The sequence below is a fragment of the Ixodes scapularis genome, unplaced genomic scaffold (genome assembly GCF_016920785.2).
Source record: "Ixodes scapularis isolate PalLabHiFi unplaced genomic scaffold, ASM1692078v2 PGA_scaffold5__190_contigs__length_132052651, whole genome shotgun sequence".
Classification (NCBI taxonomy): domain Eukaryota; kingdom Metazoa; phylum Arthropoda; class Arachnida; order Ixodida; family Ixodidae; genus Ixodes; species Ixodes scapularis.
This window is the reverse complement of record NW_024609880.1, coordinates 76881450-76894680: the sequence shown is the minus strand read 5'-3', so window position 1 is coordinate 76894680 and position 13231 is coordinate 76881450. Positions and strand designations below refer to the sequence as shown.

Genomic DNA, 13231 nt, shown 5'->3' with positions numbered 1-13231 from the left:
TAGAACACGTTTTCATAAAAAGTAAATCCGAATGCAGCATGTGTGGCCATGAAGAAGCCAGCCAATGCTTTTGAAGGATATAGCATGAACAGCGTGATGAGCTCGACATATTATAATAACGGTTTTTTTTTTTTTTTTACCTTGATGGTTTTGGTATTTTTGTGTTAGAAAGCCTTCATAGGGGGGGACTCCGTAATCCCAGAATGTAAGATTTATTGCGAACTTTCTAAATGCACGCTTATTTTTTCTCGCCTGGCTTGCCAAGTGCAAGCATTTTATTCTCTCTCGTGCTGGCAAGGCGACTGCTGACATATTTATAGCAGTATTAAATAACGTCCCGCAACACTTGTTTTTACTGTTTTTCTATAGGTTCGTTTCCTTCACGACTGTTTGGAGTCTGGCCAAATGGATTTCAGCGCCTGTGGATTTTTCAAAGTTAACCTCACCTTGTTAATATCGGTAAGGAAGCATCGTTTTATGTAATAGTTCTGATAAAATTGTTCAGTGAACGTAATAGGAGATCGCGAGACACTGGGCGACTGTATGGCGTTTTTTTATGAACAAACTTTAATGCAGTTTTTAATGGTACTTAAAGCAAGTACGCGCATTCTATGACTTGCGTATTCCACACAACACAGTATCGTCCCGTTTGATGACATCAAAGTACTCTGTTCGTGTATAATGTTTTTACCTGCCGCGCATAGCTTCTCAAAGCAGCTTTATTATGGCCTTTTTTTACGAGTACTATTTTTGTATGTTTGGGTTGATGCGGAATACATCGGGCAATGACCTCGTCAAGCAGCAAAATTACTTTGTAATGTCTTTTTTTTTTTGTGTTTGTGGTGCAAAAATGAAACAAATATTATTACATACTTTGCTCACGTCATGCAAAAAAGAATGAATGAAATACCCTGCCTTCCCGGGCTTTTATAAGGTACTGGTAAAAATGCGCCCCCCCCCCCCCCCCCCGGCTGCAATTGAAGGATATAATGTAATAGTACACATTTCCTCGTGTGTAATCCGATGGAATGCATACCATAGCTGCGTGAAGCTACGCTATGTGGTAGAGTGTCATAACCTGACACCCTGACGTCGCGTGACCAGGTGATGCCACGTGACAAATTTCGCGTGGCTACGCCACCTCGCGACCACCGTGCCAAAAGAATAATGCGCGATAACGTCACAGCGTTACGCCGCCCATTCACGTGACGTCACGGTGGGCCGTTATGACGTCAGTGACGTGTCATCACCTGGCCTTATTTCTCGTGGCACTGTGACTTGACGTATATGACGTTACAGTCACGTGGCGTCGTTTGACACTGTCACCCGACGTGTCACTGCCCCAATTATACGCATCTAGATTTTCCCGCAGAAGGGGGGTCGAAACCCTACAGGAAATCCGGTGCAGGCGCCGGAACACGCGGATGCATTTTTTTCCCAAAATAGTGTGACGTCACCGGTGACGTATTTCGGGTTTTGCTAGCCGAAATCAGAGTTGGAAATAGGAACTCTACAGCCAAGGCCATCGGCGCGCAGGCGCAGTAGCGGCTTCTTCGTTGCGGAGCCCTTAACGGAGGGGGAAACGCGGTCTACAAAAACTTCCTAACAGGGAGTTTTAGTAGATCGCAACCCGCTACAAGATCCGGATATCTTCAGTCAAGGCTAGAGGTGCGCAGGCGAAGTAGCAGTCCCTTCGTTGCGGATAGCTTAGCGGAGAAAGTAAAGCGGTTTACAAAAAATTCCTATTTCAACTTTCGGGAGGCCCGCAACGACCGGACGGGAGCGAGATGGGGAAGGCGCTCCTCGCTTCTCGAGAACTCTACAAAACTACGATGGAAGGCTAAAAGCAGTCGCTTTTGTTGTATTCTCCGCATCGAAGTCAATACAAAAATTGTACAAAAGGGTTCTTTTTGTTCCCTCTCCCGCCCGTGACGTCCACCACCGCGCGCTTTTCCCTTCCCCCCTGCGGCCAACACAACAATCACCCCCCCCCCCCCCCCCCCCCCCCCCCCCCCCAAGATCCACTGGCCGCTGCTCGTGACATCAAACACCTCGTGATTGGCCATCTGGGGAACCTCCGTGACTTCACCTCATCGGCTGCTCCTGTCGCGAGTGCGCTGTCTGCTTGGCCCGAACAAGACCGCGTACATTTTCAATCTGCTACAGGCCTCAAAAAATGTTTAAAAGAATAAAAATAGAAAACACTGTATATGGCGTCAGCACCCGCTTTTTTGTTTGGTTTGGACCGCTCTTGAATCTGGCTATTGAGCCGCAACGGACGGACACTCACAATCTTTATGGCTCTCCGGCCCTAGCAATGCTATCAGATTTTAAAGAAAGGCTACCGGAACAAGCAAGGAAAAGAATACCTCATCCTCAAACTTTATTTTGTTTCAGATGGGTGGAGCGATCATCACTTACACCGTCATCCTGGTGCAAACCAGTCAAGGCTTATCAATGTGAAAAGTCTCGGAGAAGAAACAACCGACGCCTGGAGTATATGCACTAGTCCTGCACACGCGTTTGTGAAGACCTTTTTAGTATTCAATCGTTTTACAACAGACCCGCCGCTTTTTTCCAAGCATTAGATGTCACGTTGCTATCATCACTTACAGAAATCTGTGCCCAGACAAGCACATCGACAGGATTATTCACTCTCAGATATAAGGGTTGTAGCACTTGCACCCCTTGCCCCATATATAACACCCTAAAACTGAATTTCGACGTTCGGTCGAGTGATGTCGACCTGACGATATTAACTATTGCAAGCGGCTTGATAGCGGTGATATGACTTACTAAACAGCTAATATACGTATCAAAGACGGCATAAAAAAAATTAAAAAAACACTGACCTTTTGCAACAGGTTTAGCAAAACCTTGAGTGTTTTCATGTAGTCTGTAATGCGCACATCAGCTATTTTAATACGTTGTATTACTTGACTATCGTGCCGCTCGTGAAAGTTGGTACGGTCGGTTCGACTTCAGTGGACTGAACGTCGAATTGCACAGGTTCGGGTGTTATATATGTGACAAGGGGTATAAGTACTACCCCCCCCCCCCCCCCCCCCCCCCTATTTCTGGAACTGTAGGCGCTAGTGTAAATGCTTGTGAGCAGCCTTAATGCTTCGGGTTTGTGCGATTCAATTGCCCGTGAAGTTCTTTTATATATACTTCACAGTTAGAACTTAGCTGAGCTCCAACATGATCTAATAGCCTCGCACGGTATGGGGTTGTCACTTTGTGCAACTTTTATGAATGACACAAACCTTTCCCTTTACCAGTTCTTGTTGAACCCACGTGATTCCTGACGCAATAAAAGTTAGTCGGAAATTCAATGCCGTTTGTAGTTTGTGTTGACATTGCCTGCATTCACTGCCTATGGTCTGTTGCAATATGAGAAGTCCAGGAAAAATACTCCTCATCCGAATTCCCGGAGAAAAATGAGGTCAGTATATTCCACCGAATACGAACGTATCATTTTACTGACGTCAAAGAAAAGGAGAAGCGTCGGTCAATGTCCTTTTTACCAAGACAAGCGCCCGCACAAAAAGGAAAAAAAAAGTTTCCGGTTAGAATGATTGGCAGCTTAAAAGGCAGCTGAAAAGAAAGAAAAAAAAATATTTTCAACAGTCTGATTGGGACACGCGTGTCAAAAAAATAAATTTGATACGAAAAAAAAAAAAAAAAAAAGCTTTATTAGAGCAGGCGCGAAACGCGATTTAGTCGGCAGTGACCTCCTTTCCACTTGTTTTCTTTCTTGTCATTTCGGGCGCGTGGAGGAGAGGTGGAGCGGTTTCGCCTTCACGACCGATGGCGAATTCCATTGGGCGTTTTGGAGCGCGCCGGGATCAGTTGACCAGATCCGGAATGGAGCGCACGATCCGAACGGGGTCGCGCCGCCTACGGACCCCCGGTGGAACATAACCACTGCTCCGGGATCGGCGAATGCCTTCCCGTCATTAAACTGCCCAGAAATCCCCTTTCCGCAGCCGCCGCGGTCGTTTCGAAGACGTTTTCGCAATCGCGATGCTAACACGTGTTCGACGCACGAGCGGCAGGAATGGCTCAGGAGCTTCTAGCAAAGATTGCCGGAATGCCCGTAGCGCCCCCCCCCCCCCCCCCCCCTCCTCCCCCTTCCCAAAACCTTCTCTTCTCCTTCCTGGAGAACGAACCGTCTGTCAAGCCGAGGGGTAAGCAAGCGGCCATTACGAGTTCTTCTGAGGCGAGATGGGCGAGATCAGGCGAGATGCCCCGCGAGAAAGAAAGTCACGTGTGTGCGCCGAGGGCTGGCCCGGCTGGCTTCCGGTTGAATCCGCCGAAATCGTCGGAGCGACTTTTCTTGGATCCAGATCAAGATCTGGAGCGGGAGCTAATCCAAAACGACCAGTTGAACACGTCCGTTTCGATCCCGATATCCCTGTGAAATAGGCTCGCTCCAGAAAAGTCGATCCCGACGCGCTCCAAAACGACAAGTGGAATTCGCCACGAGATGGTCATTCCGGAACGACCAGTGACGTCATGGACTTCGCGCGCAGAATGTCAAATAAATCTCTCGCCGTCAATATTGCTCTAAAAGAAAGTTCTTCTTGTTTTTTTTTTTTTTTTGTACTTGTGAATGAATATGGGGGGGGGGGGGGGGAGAGAGAGAGGGCCAATAGCGGATGCGCACCGGGCGCGTTGGTCACTGGCTCTCAAAGGGGGGGGGGGGGGGGGGGGGGGAGAGGGGGAGATTGAGGGGGGGAGATAGAAATAATTTTATAGGAGCGGAGGTGGTGGGTCATGTCGGATGGAGTGCGAGGGGGATTGATTTAGTTGTATAGACCTTTTCATTTCAGTAGTTGCCTGACCGTCGGGTAGAGGGCGCTGGCGCACTCGCCGCCATGGGGTTGCTTCAATTTGGTTGGTTTCGGTTTAGACGTGCACGCGATTGTGTTGCTGTTTCACGCCATTTTCGCTTAATTTTGTAATACAAATTTCTTTATTGTCGCATACAGCGAATGGAAGAATGGCACTGAGGCGCTTAGGGAACCACAAATTGGTTTCAGCCAAAATCGGCGAGCACTTTCACGAACACCAGATGCGTCTGGTTACGTCAATCGTTAATTTCGGCCAGGTTTCCGGCGGTGAAACAACTGCGCTGGTGCACAGGGAGGAGTACCATCGCCCACGGTCGTAACCATAAACACTAGTTTCCAGAAAAATAAATAAGTAAAGACAGGACAAGCTTCGCCTCAGCACGCGCTTTTTGCCTGCCGCCGAGCTTTGGCTACGCGTGCACCGAGTGCTGTGGAACGGCTCGCGCTCAAATCAGATATTCGACCGCTCATTTAAAGGCTGCTTCACACATTGGCTCGGTTGCGTTCGCATGCAACTGAAACGACCATTACGACAGAGTCGCCAAGACAAGTGTTCGCCGTACACAGCGTGGCAAGCAATGCAAGGGGTAGCTTCGTGAAGTAATCCATGAGTCACGGTTGTTCCGGTGTTTTGGTCGCTTTTGTCATTTCGGTTGCATGCGAACGCAACCTTTGCAAATGTGTGAATCAGCCATTATATTAATCAGTTTTAGTACATAGTTTTCAAATGCCCACTACCGCTACGGGCGCGCGCTTCACAGCATGCATCGAAGTGGCAGCGCGAGCTCACGCTGCAAATAGCGTGGAATTGAAAACACGATCTTCTAAAACTTTCTATTGTAACAGACTATAATGCATTAGTGCTTAGTGAAGAAGCAGCTCCACAACATGAATGGTAATGCGCTGAACCACGAATAGCACATGAAGTGACAAGTTTAGTGCTCGATGTCTGGGATTCGTACACCAACGTTTTGTGAACTTCGCAGATTGGAAAAGTCTCCTATAATGACGTATACACAATACATAAAAAAAAATAAGTCTCATTCTCTCGGTCTGCTTTATTTATTTAAATTAAGTTTCCGAGAAATATTTAAATAGACCAACCCAGGCCGACTAGAGAATTTAATTAACTAATTACTCATTAACTGGATTTCACAATATTGGCCTTATGATTTGTGATTTGGACATTTGCTTACGACGTTCTCAAGGTATGAGATAAGTGACAGGCCCCTTAAATGAAGCCTGACATTCATCTTCCGTAAATTTTGACAGATTAAACTAAAGAGCGCAAAAGAAGTGACCCCCTGTAACCTTGATTGAAGTCGAGTGCTAGGCACCGCATGGACCTGTGTAGAAAGCTCTTTACTGGTTTGGACCGACGCGCTTTGTAGATTTCGGCGTCGCCAGCTACTAAAAGTGAATCCCTATTTGCCGTCCACAACGCTGCACTCGGGCGATTTTCATGCAGACGGTTTCTTTTCGGCGTCACGTTTTGTGGACCCCAGGCACTCTCAGCTGCCTGTGTCAGTTTCTTACGCGGGGAGTCCCAACCTTTGTGTTGAAATGAGTTAATTGAATTGGACTGGTTATCTGATGAATGTCATTTAAGCAATTAAAATACTCTAGACATGGGACTAATTAACGGCATACAGCTTCTTGAAATTCATAGATAGACCGACCAAGGGAATGTTTATATCGCAAAAAAAAAGAAAAACGACTAAAAACGTCAAACAGATGTAGGTGTAATATTGTAAACAAATGAATTGCCCTGATGTTGACGTACCATTATTTCTAATATTAGAAGAAAAAAAATTAAAATTGAACGTTTATTTCCTTGTCCAAGAGTTCACCCATATAATCAAAAGCCACTGCTTTCGAAGTGTTATGAATACAAAACATGATGCTTTCTCAGGAAACACACGTGGTTATTTGCACTGAGTATTTTGTCACCGTCCTTGAGATCCCAAAAGCGCGATCATAATATACTTACATTGCGCTTCCTGTTGCGAATGTTTTGCCACTATTAGTAAGCAAACTTCAGTTCTGGTAAGTTTTGACCTTTGAACCCCTTGTGCTGTCTTAGTCATATATGTGCTGAATGTGCGTGAGCGCTAACGCTGATTCATGTGCCCATACAGCCTCAATTCACGCGTAGCCGGCACGCCGACGGTAAAAATAGTAAAATGTGTTACAAAATTAACTGCAGAAGTTGTGCACACAATGATGTAGTGGAATTACGTAGTAAATATAAGTATCGGATAACACTTTACGCAGAAGGGTAAGAAATGCTGTGAAACGCGACGAAAAACGCGAATTCAACGCATCCGCCAAGGCGCGGAGTATCGCGGAGGGGAGAGCGGAGCGACGAGTTGAAGCAACCTAATGGCGGCCGCATCACGTGATGCCAAAATGGCAGCGCCCATGCGGCGGAGCGTGAAAAGGTCTATACACGAACTCATCTCTGTTACGTCAAGGCGCGGTGGTGGCGCGTCGGGCGCACTTCCGGTCTGATGCTGTGGCGGAAGGCCCCATGTGAGACGTGTATTCCTGCGTTGTTTTGAAAAGAATCTGACAAAAACGTGCCTTCTCGTCAAAACGCCGCGACTGGGGCTGTACCAAAAGATTCAAGAAACGTTCGAAGATCAGTTTTCATGTGCTCAGTTCGTCCGAGAACGTGGATATGTGCCGTGAAAATGGAAAACCAGACGCCGTCGGAACACGATTGCTTGGGAGGGAAGCACTTTAGGTTGAATTCACGAATACTTGTGGTCATCAGATTTATTTGTTTTGTTCCAACATGAACGCCGGAAAACCGTCAAGTTGTACGAACCACCTGCGCACTACGTTCAGTGCGTCTTCAAGTTCGAACGGCCGCCTGATCGTTCGAACTGTCTGCTCTTTCAAACGCTTCTGCTTGTCGTCTGCTCTTTTAAATAACACCGGCCCGTAGACCAAATGTGGGCCCGGTACTTGCGATAAAAAGTAAGGGCAGGCCTCAAAAGACTAAAACTTGAAGGTTGGTAAGCAAGCTCGAAATAAACAGTAGACACAAGAAGATGTTGTTCATTGTTACCAGTGGCCATCACCAACTTGTTATGCCTGATTCACTTGGTCCGATTCTGCTCGCGATTTTCAGTATCGACGTCGACCATCTCAGCTATGGTTCACGCTTTTGCAGCCCGAGCGACGTCGCGACTGAAAATTGCGAGCAAAATCTCATCATGCAAATCAGGGTACATTCTGCGGCGTCCACGCGGAATGAATCGCCGCATTTCACATTATTCACGCGAAGTTTTGCGGTGTAACGAGCCTCGGTAATTTCGCTGAGGTCGCTCAAGTAGCCAGACATTGCCAGGAAGACGTAGAATCCAGGCAAGAAGCCAGGATTTTGTTTCAGGGGGGGGGGGGGGGGGGCACCCATGACAAAATGCTGTATGAGGGGGAGGGGGGAGAGGAGGTCCTAGCAAAATGGAAGATTTCGGAGGGGGGGGGGGCGGGCCCCATGCCCCCCCCCCCCCCCCTGACTACGTGCCTGGTAGAATCAACAATTCGAACGCGAAAAAGGGCAGGGGGACTCACACCGACGCCGACAACACCGCATTTCAATGGTTTGTTTATGCGCGACGGCGAGCTTCTCGCCCGCACCCCCATCGCGCATGCGCGCCGCCGGTGGCGTCCGCTAGAATCGTTCCGGTTTGTTTGTAAACATGAGTTTGTGTATGAAATACCGGGCACCGGGAGATGGGGGTGGGGGGAGTTGGGGGTCCAGCGCTGGTAGCTTTCTTCGTTAAGCGTTCCCCAGCGGCGTCCTTATTGGCTAACTCCGCCTTCTGTTTGTCTGATATGCATCAGTAAGTATGCAATGAACAACTCACTTTTTTTTTATGTCCCACTTGTTTCATAGTTGGCTATCCAAGATACTCTTGGGGTTTCTTCTTTTAATTTTTAACGGTTGGAGTTTCTTTTTTTATTATTATTGTTGCGTGATTTAAACATTTGCTTTTCCCTTCTATGCAATGTTCGTCGTCACAATTTAAGTACCGAGTTTCTGAGGAGCTTCATATTTCTATTCGACCTGCCATATGTTGGTTTCGGTACTAATAAAGTGCCGCCGTAACGTGACCAATTAAAACCGGACACCAACACCAACTTCGGTGTTGTGACTGTTTGAAAAATCGAGGTTTTTATTAGAAAACGCATTGTATGCTAAATTATTTATAACTTGGATCATACTCGCGCTCCTTGTTTTTCAGATAGGAGCGCATTACTTGTTGGTCTTGTCGTTCTAACATAATGCGTCTGTCAGGGGTTACCGTGAGTTGGCATCAACAGAGCGGCAGATGGTTAGTAAAACAAAAATTAAAAGGAAAAGAAAACACATGAATTCGTAACGTTTATTCATTCTCTAATAACCTACGTTAGCGAGGTTTTACAATATTATTTATGGGACCGAAGCTTTCAAATGATAGGTTTCGGATGTCGCTTTTCCGGCGAGGCAAACCCACGTGTCTGGACCAAGAGCAGCGAATAAGTGAAAATGAGGGCAGCGATCTATAACGGAAAAAAAGGGCAATCAAAAAGTGGCGTATATATTTATATATATATGCAGGTTTTTTTTTTATTCTTACAGATTTGTTTAAAAAAAAAACGTGAAAGCTACAATAATGCGGTTTGTGCAGGTGGGTTGTACGGCCAGGCGGACATTATGTGGGTGGCTAATCTCCGGGACAAGTAGACTAATTAATTAAAATTCGTTAATTAACTTTTTAATTAGTGAAAATAGACATATGGTTCCAATTAGAAACTTGATGAGCGTCAACCAAAACTCCTAAATCAGTCATTTCCAGAAAAACTTTCAGAGCGTGAGAAGCGTAGTAGCGCACTAAAGTTACCACTCGTGGAGCATGTACAAGGCTAGCAGTTGTGGAACGCGGATGATTAGATTATTATCGCGTTCCGTAACCACTAGCCTTGTACCTGCTCCACAAGTGGTAACTCTAGTGCACTACTACGCTTCTCACGCGCTGAAAGTCTTTCTGAAAATGGCTGATATAGTGGTTTCGATGACGCTCAGCAAGTTTCTAATTGGAACCATATGTCTATTTCCACTAATTAAAAAGTTAATTAACGAATTTTAATTAATTAGCCGACTTGTCCCAAAAATTAGCCACCCACATAGTGTTCGCCTGGCCGTATAACCCACCTGCACAAACCGCATTAGTGTAGCCTTCACGCCTCTTTTTAAACAAATGTGTAAGAATAAAAAGCGTTCTATATATATATATATATATATATATATATAGAAGTAGAAGCCACCGAGGGTCAAACAAACTTGGAAGGTTTAATTCAACATGTATAATATATATACACATAAAATAAGGTCTTCTATGGTTAATGACAGGCTTAGGAACTCCGGGCGTTGTTTACGGTCTCTTTTTGCATTTTGATTGGTTCATTGGCGTACTTATTTGCTCACGCGGCAATTTCATCAACTGCGGAGCGACCAATGAGAAGCACGGAGATCGCCGCGCCCGGCGTTTCTCAGGCTGTCCGTCACCAAAAAAGAGCGAGAGGCGATCGGCATTCCAGAGGGCCCAAAAAGAACCGTACACAGTTTCTTTGTCTTGCGTGTATATAACTCTTTTAAAACGTAGTCTCACCGATGTCAGCACCGGCTTGTCCACCGTGAAAAAACCCGATCCTGTTACGCAAAGCTGCTCCGCTTCAATATTTTCCGCAAAAAACTCGACCTGCAAAAAAAAGAAAACATGAAGAAACAAAGTGTACAGTGATGAATGACAAAATTTTAGCTGGTTTAAGATACGGTGGTGCTCATTTGAGTGATTGGTGTTTGGGTAAGGAAACTTGGAGTATGAACAAAATAAGCAGTGGCTTGGTAATGCACATAGTATAGATATGCTCTATACAAAAAAGCGTTGTGTTCTAGCTTTTGTAAAGATAATTTTGACTCCGACTTGGTCAATACTTATTTCTAGCGGTACATGCTTCGAGGAGAGTATAATCTACATGCAGAGCAGCGGTTCGCCTCGTTTAATGTTTCCTGCGCCTGTTTCAGGCGCAGGGTCTAGGGTCAAGACCAAGCTCCATAGCCAAAACATTATTCGATAAAAATAGTCCTTCAATAAATCATTTTCATGTTGTTGTATTTAAGTTTATTTTTATTCACAATTATTTCGAGCGCTTTTTCAGTTTCGCCAGAGAACCGAAGTTAGATTTTCAGTCTTATACTATAAGACTATTTGCAATCTCACATTTGTTTATATACGTATTAATAACGCGATAAAATCAAACCTTCTGTGATGCGACTTGGTATCCTAATCTTGGGCAGGTGTACACTCTGCATTATAGATGAAGGTATGCGAGTTATCTTTCCTGTATAACATTGAGGCAGCCAGTCAAGGTGAACAACAGACATATCAGAGCCAATGGCTAAGCTCGGAATGCGATATTAGACCCCCTAAAAATACGATGCATGGGCAGTGACCACGAGAAGGACGTTTTCCTCGCTGAATTTTCTTACGCACATTCTATTTTGAAAAATATATAATCGTATCGTAAGTTTCGAGCTGGAGTGCTGGCATAGTTCTCCGTGATTGTTTGTCTTTCTGTTCTGCAGGAAAATAAACTCTCAGACGTTGTTGTTATTTTTATTTTTTAGAGTCGTCCTTGAGCACTACGTGTACATATACCAAGGTACGGTGTGGCGCATAAATAAGATAGGAAGGTTTCAGGGTGGTCGTACTTTAGTCGCCGACAGCTCGGAAAACTCCGGGTGATACAAGAGCCCCAATCATCCTATCAAAACGCACCGCAAAATGCCGATAAAAAATACCGCAAATTTAAGGTATCACGACGCAAACCTCGAGAACATAAGCAACCACGTCATGTGTTTTTTTAAGCTGTCAGTGAATGCACTTTTGTCTCGCCAAAATGTCGAGAAAGCTTACTTGAAGTACGAGTCGTCTTGGGAGATTGACCAGAGGTGTCTTTTCTAGCACGTGCTTGATGTGGAGGGCTTGCTGCTTCATCCTGAATGCTGCGTGCGTCAACTCGGAAATGTTCGCGCTAGAGTTGACGGAATAAATTATGTAGATGTACATCTTGCTCCAGGACGTGGAAGCGTCGAACAGCGAGTACAACGTGAAGCAAAGAGTGAAGGCGCAGGTTAGGAAAGAGACCACCAGACCCCACTCAAACAGTCGGTCCACCGCCCGAACTATGTTCCTGATCGATACGAAGTGCAGTCGTGTTCGTTCCAGTATTTTCGCCGTGTATCGAGGATTCCGTGTCAAAATCTGCGACGACAAGGTCTCGATAATGGCGACCTGAGGCTTCAGATACTCTGAAAGTACCGAGTAGAAAAACATGTTCGCGTTCAGAGCCACCGTGCCGTGGATCGCGTATCCGACGCTGCTAAAACTAAAGCAGATCGTTACGATTACGGTGATCGCGGTGGAAGGCTCTTCGAAAATTTCCTTGCTTGAAGCCAGTCGAGACAAGACAAAAGCTGCCTGGAAAACGACGAACAAGAACGTCTTGAAGAGTTTTTTGGCGTCGTCAACGCGGCTCGATATAGCTGGTTCAAACCCCATCGCTCCTTCCAGGCGTTTGGTGGAACGCAGAATATCGATGAGCCTTTCGGTGCCCAGAATGAACACTAAAGTGTTGGTCGCAATGTTGAGACCAATCACGATGTGTATTATCATAAAGAGAAGTTCCGAGAAGTCTTTTTCGCGCATATAGATGTAGGATATCCGACGATGAAGAAGGATGATCTCGAAGCCACAACCCACAACGCCTAGAAAACCAAAGTACAGCGAGTACCAGGAGCGAAATTTTGGTCGGAACTCGGCAAAGCGACCGCTCCAAGAGTTGGAAACGAAGAGGCATCCGAACAGTCGGCAGGAACGGGCGAAAAATTTAAACTCGCGCTCCACGTAAGAAGACATTATCTGGCTGTGGCGTGCACGCGTCTCTAATTAAACTGAGGACAATGCCTTCAGAGGACAGATACCGAGCGAGCTGATGGCAAAAGTGTTGCCGCTCGCGGGAGATTCAGAATGACGACTGTAAAGGATGTGCTATTCTTGTTGGAAACGGAGTTATTTACGCACTAAACAAAGTATGAATTCGATTTTCCGCACAACACGAACAAGGCCACCAATCATAGTGAACACTAAAAGACTTCTAGTGAATAAGAAAGCTCCGCGACTACATTTCAACAAAAATGCGACTTGAATGGACAAGGTAAACGCCATGCTCGTTTTTTATCAGCGCATTGCATGTCTTTTTTTTTTTTTTGTCATTCGCTTGTTTTTTTTTTTGTGATTCGTTGTCTAACTGTTGTGCAAGAA

The 13231-nt window shown here is 45.7% G+C and overlaps 1 protein-coding gene across 1 annotated transcript; it reads right to left on the bottom strand.

Moving 5' to 3' along the window:
* Positions 1-9314: 9314 nt before the first annotated feature.
* Positions 9315-12826, bottom strand: LOC115333098. Its single transcript, XM_029995646.2, has 3 exons — positions 11825-12826; positions 10517-10606; positions 9315-9407 (listed from the first exon to the last, which is right to left on the bottom strand). The coding sequence occupies exons 1-3, from the start codon at positions 12824-12826 to the stop codon at positions 9315-9317; spliced, it is 1185 nt and encodes a 394-aa protein (XP_029851506.1).
* Between the last annotated feature and the right edge of the window lie 405 nt (positions 12827-13231).

Excerpts from the sequence above, each read along its gene's own strand:
- LOC115333098 (XM_029995646.2), bottom strand. The coding sequence starts at position 12,826 with ATGTCTTCTTACGTGGAGCGCGAGTTTAAATTTTTCGCCCGTTCCTGC. Across the intron at positions 10,607-11,824 it reads CAAGACGACTCGTACTTCAA|GTCGAGTTTTTTGCGGAAAA; the intron begins GTAAGCTTTCTC and ends TTTTTTTTGCAG. Across the intron at positions 9,408-10,516 it reads ACAAGCCGGTGCTGACATCG|ATCGCTGCCCTCATTTTCAC; the intron begins GTGAGACTACGT and ends TTTCCGTTATAG.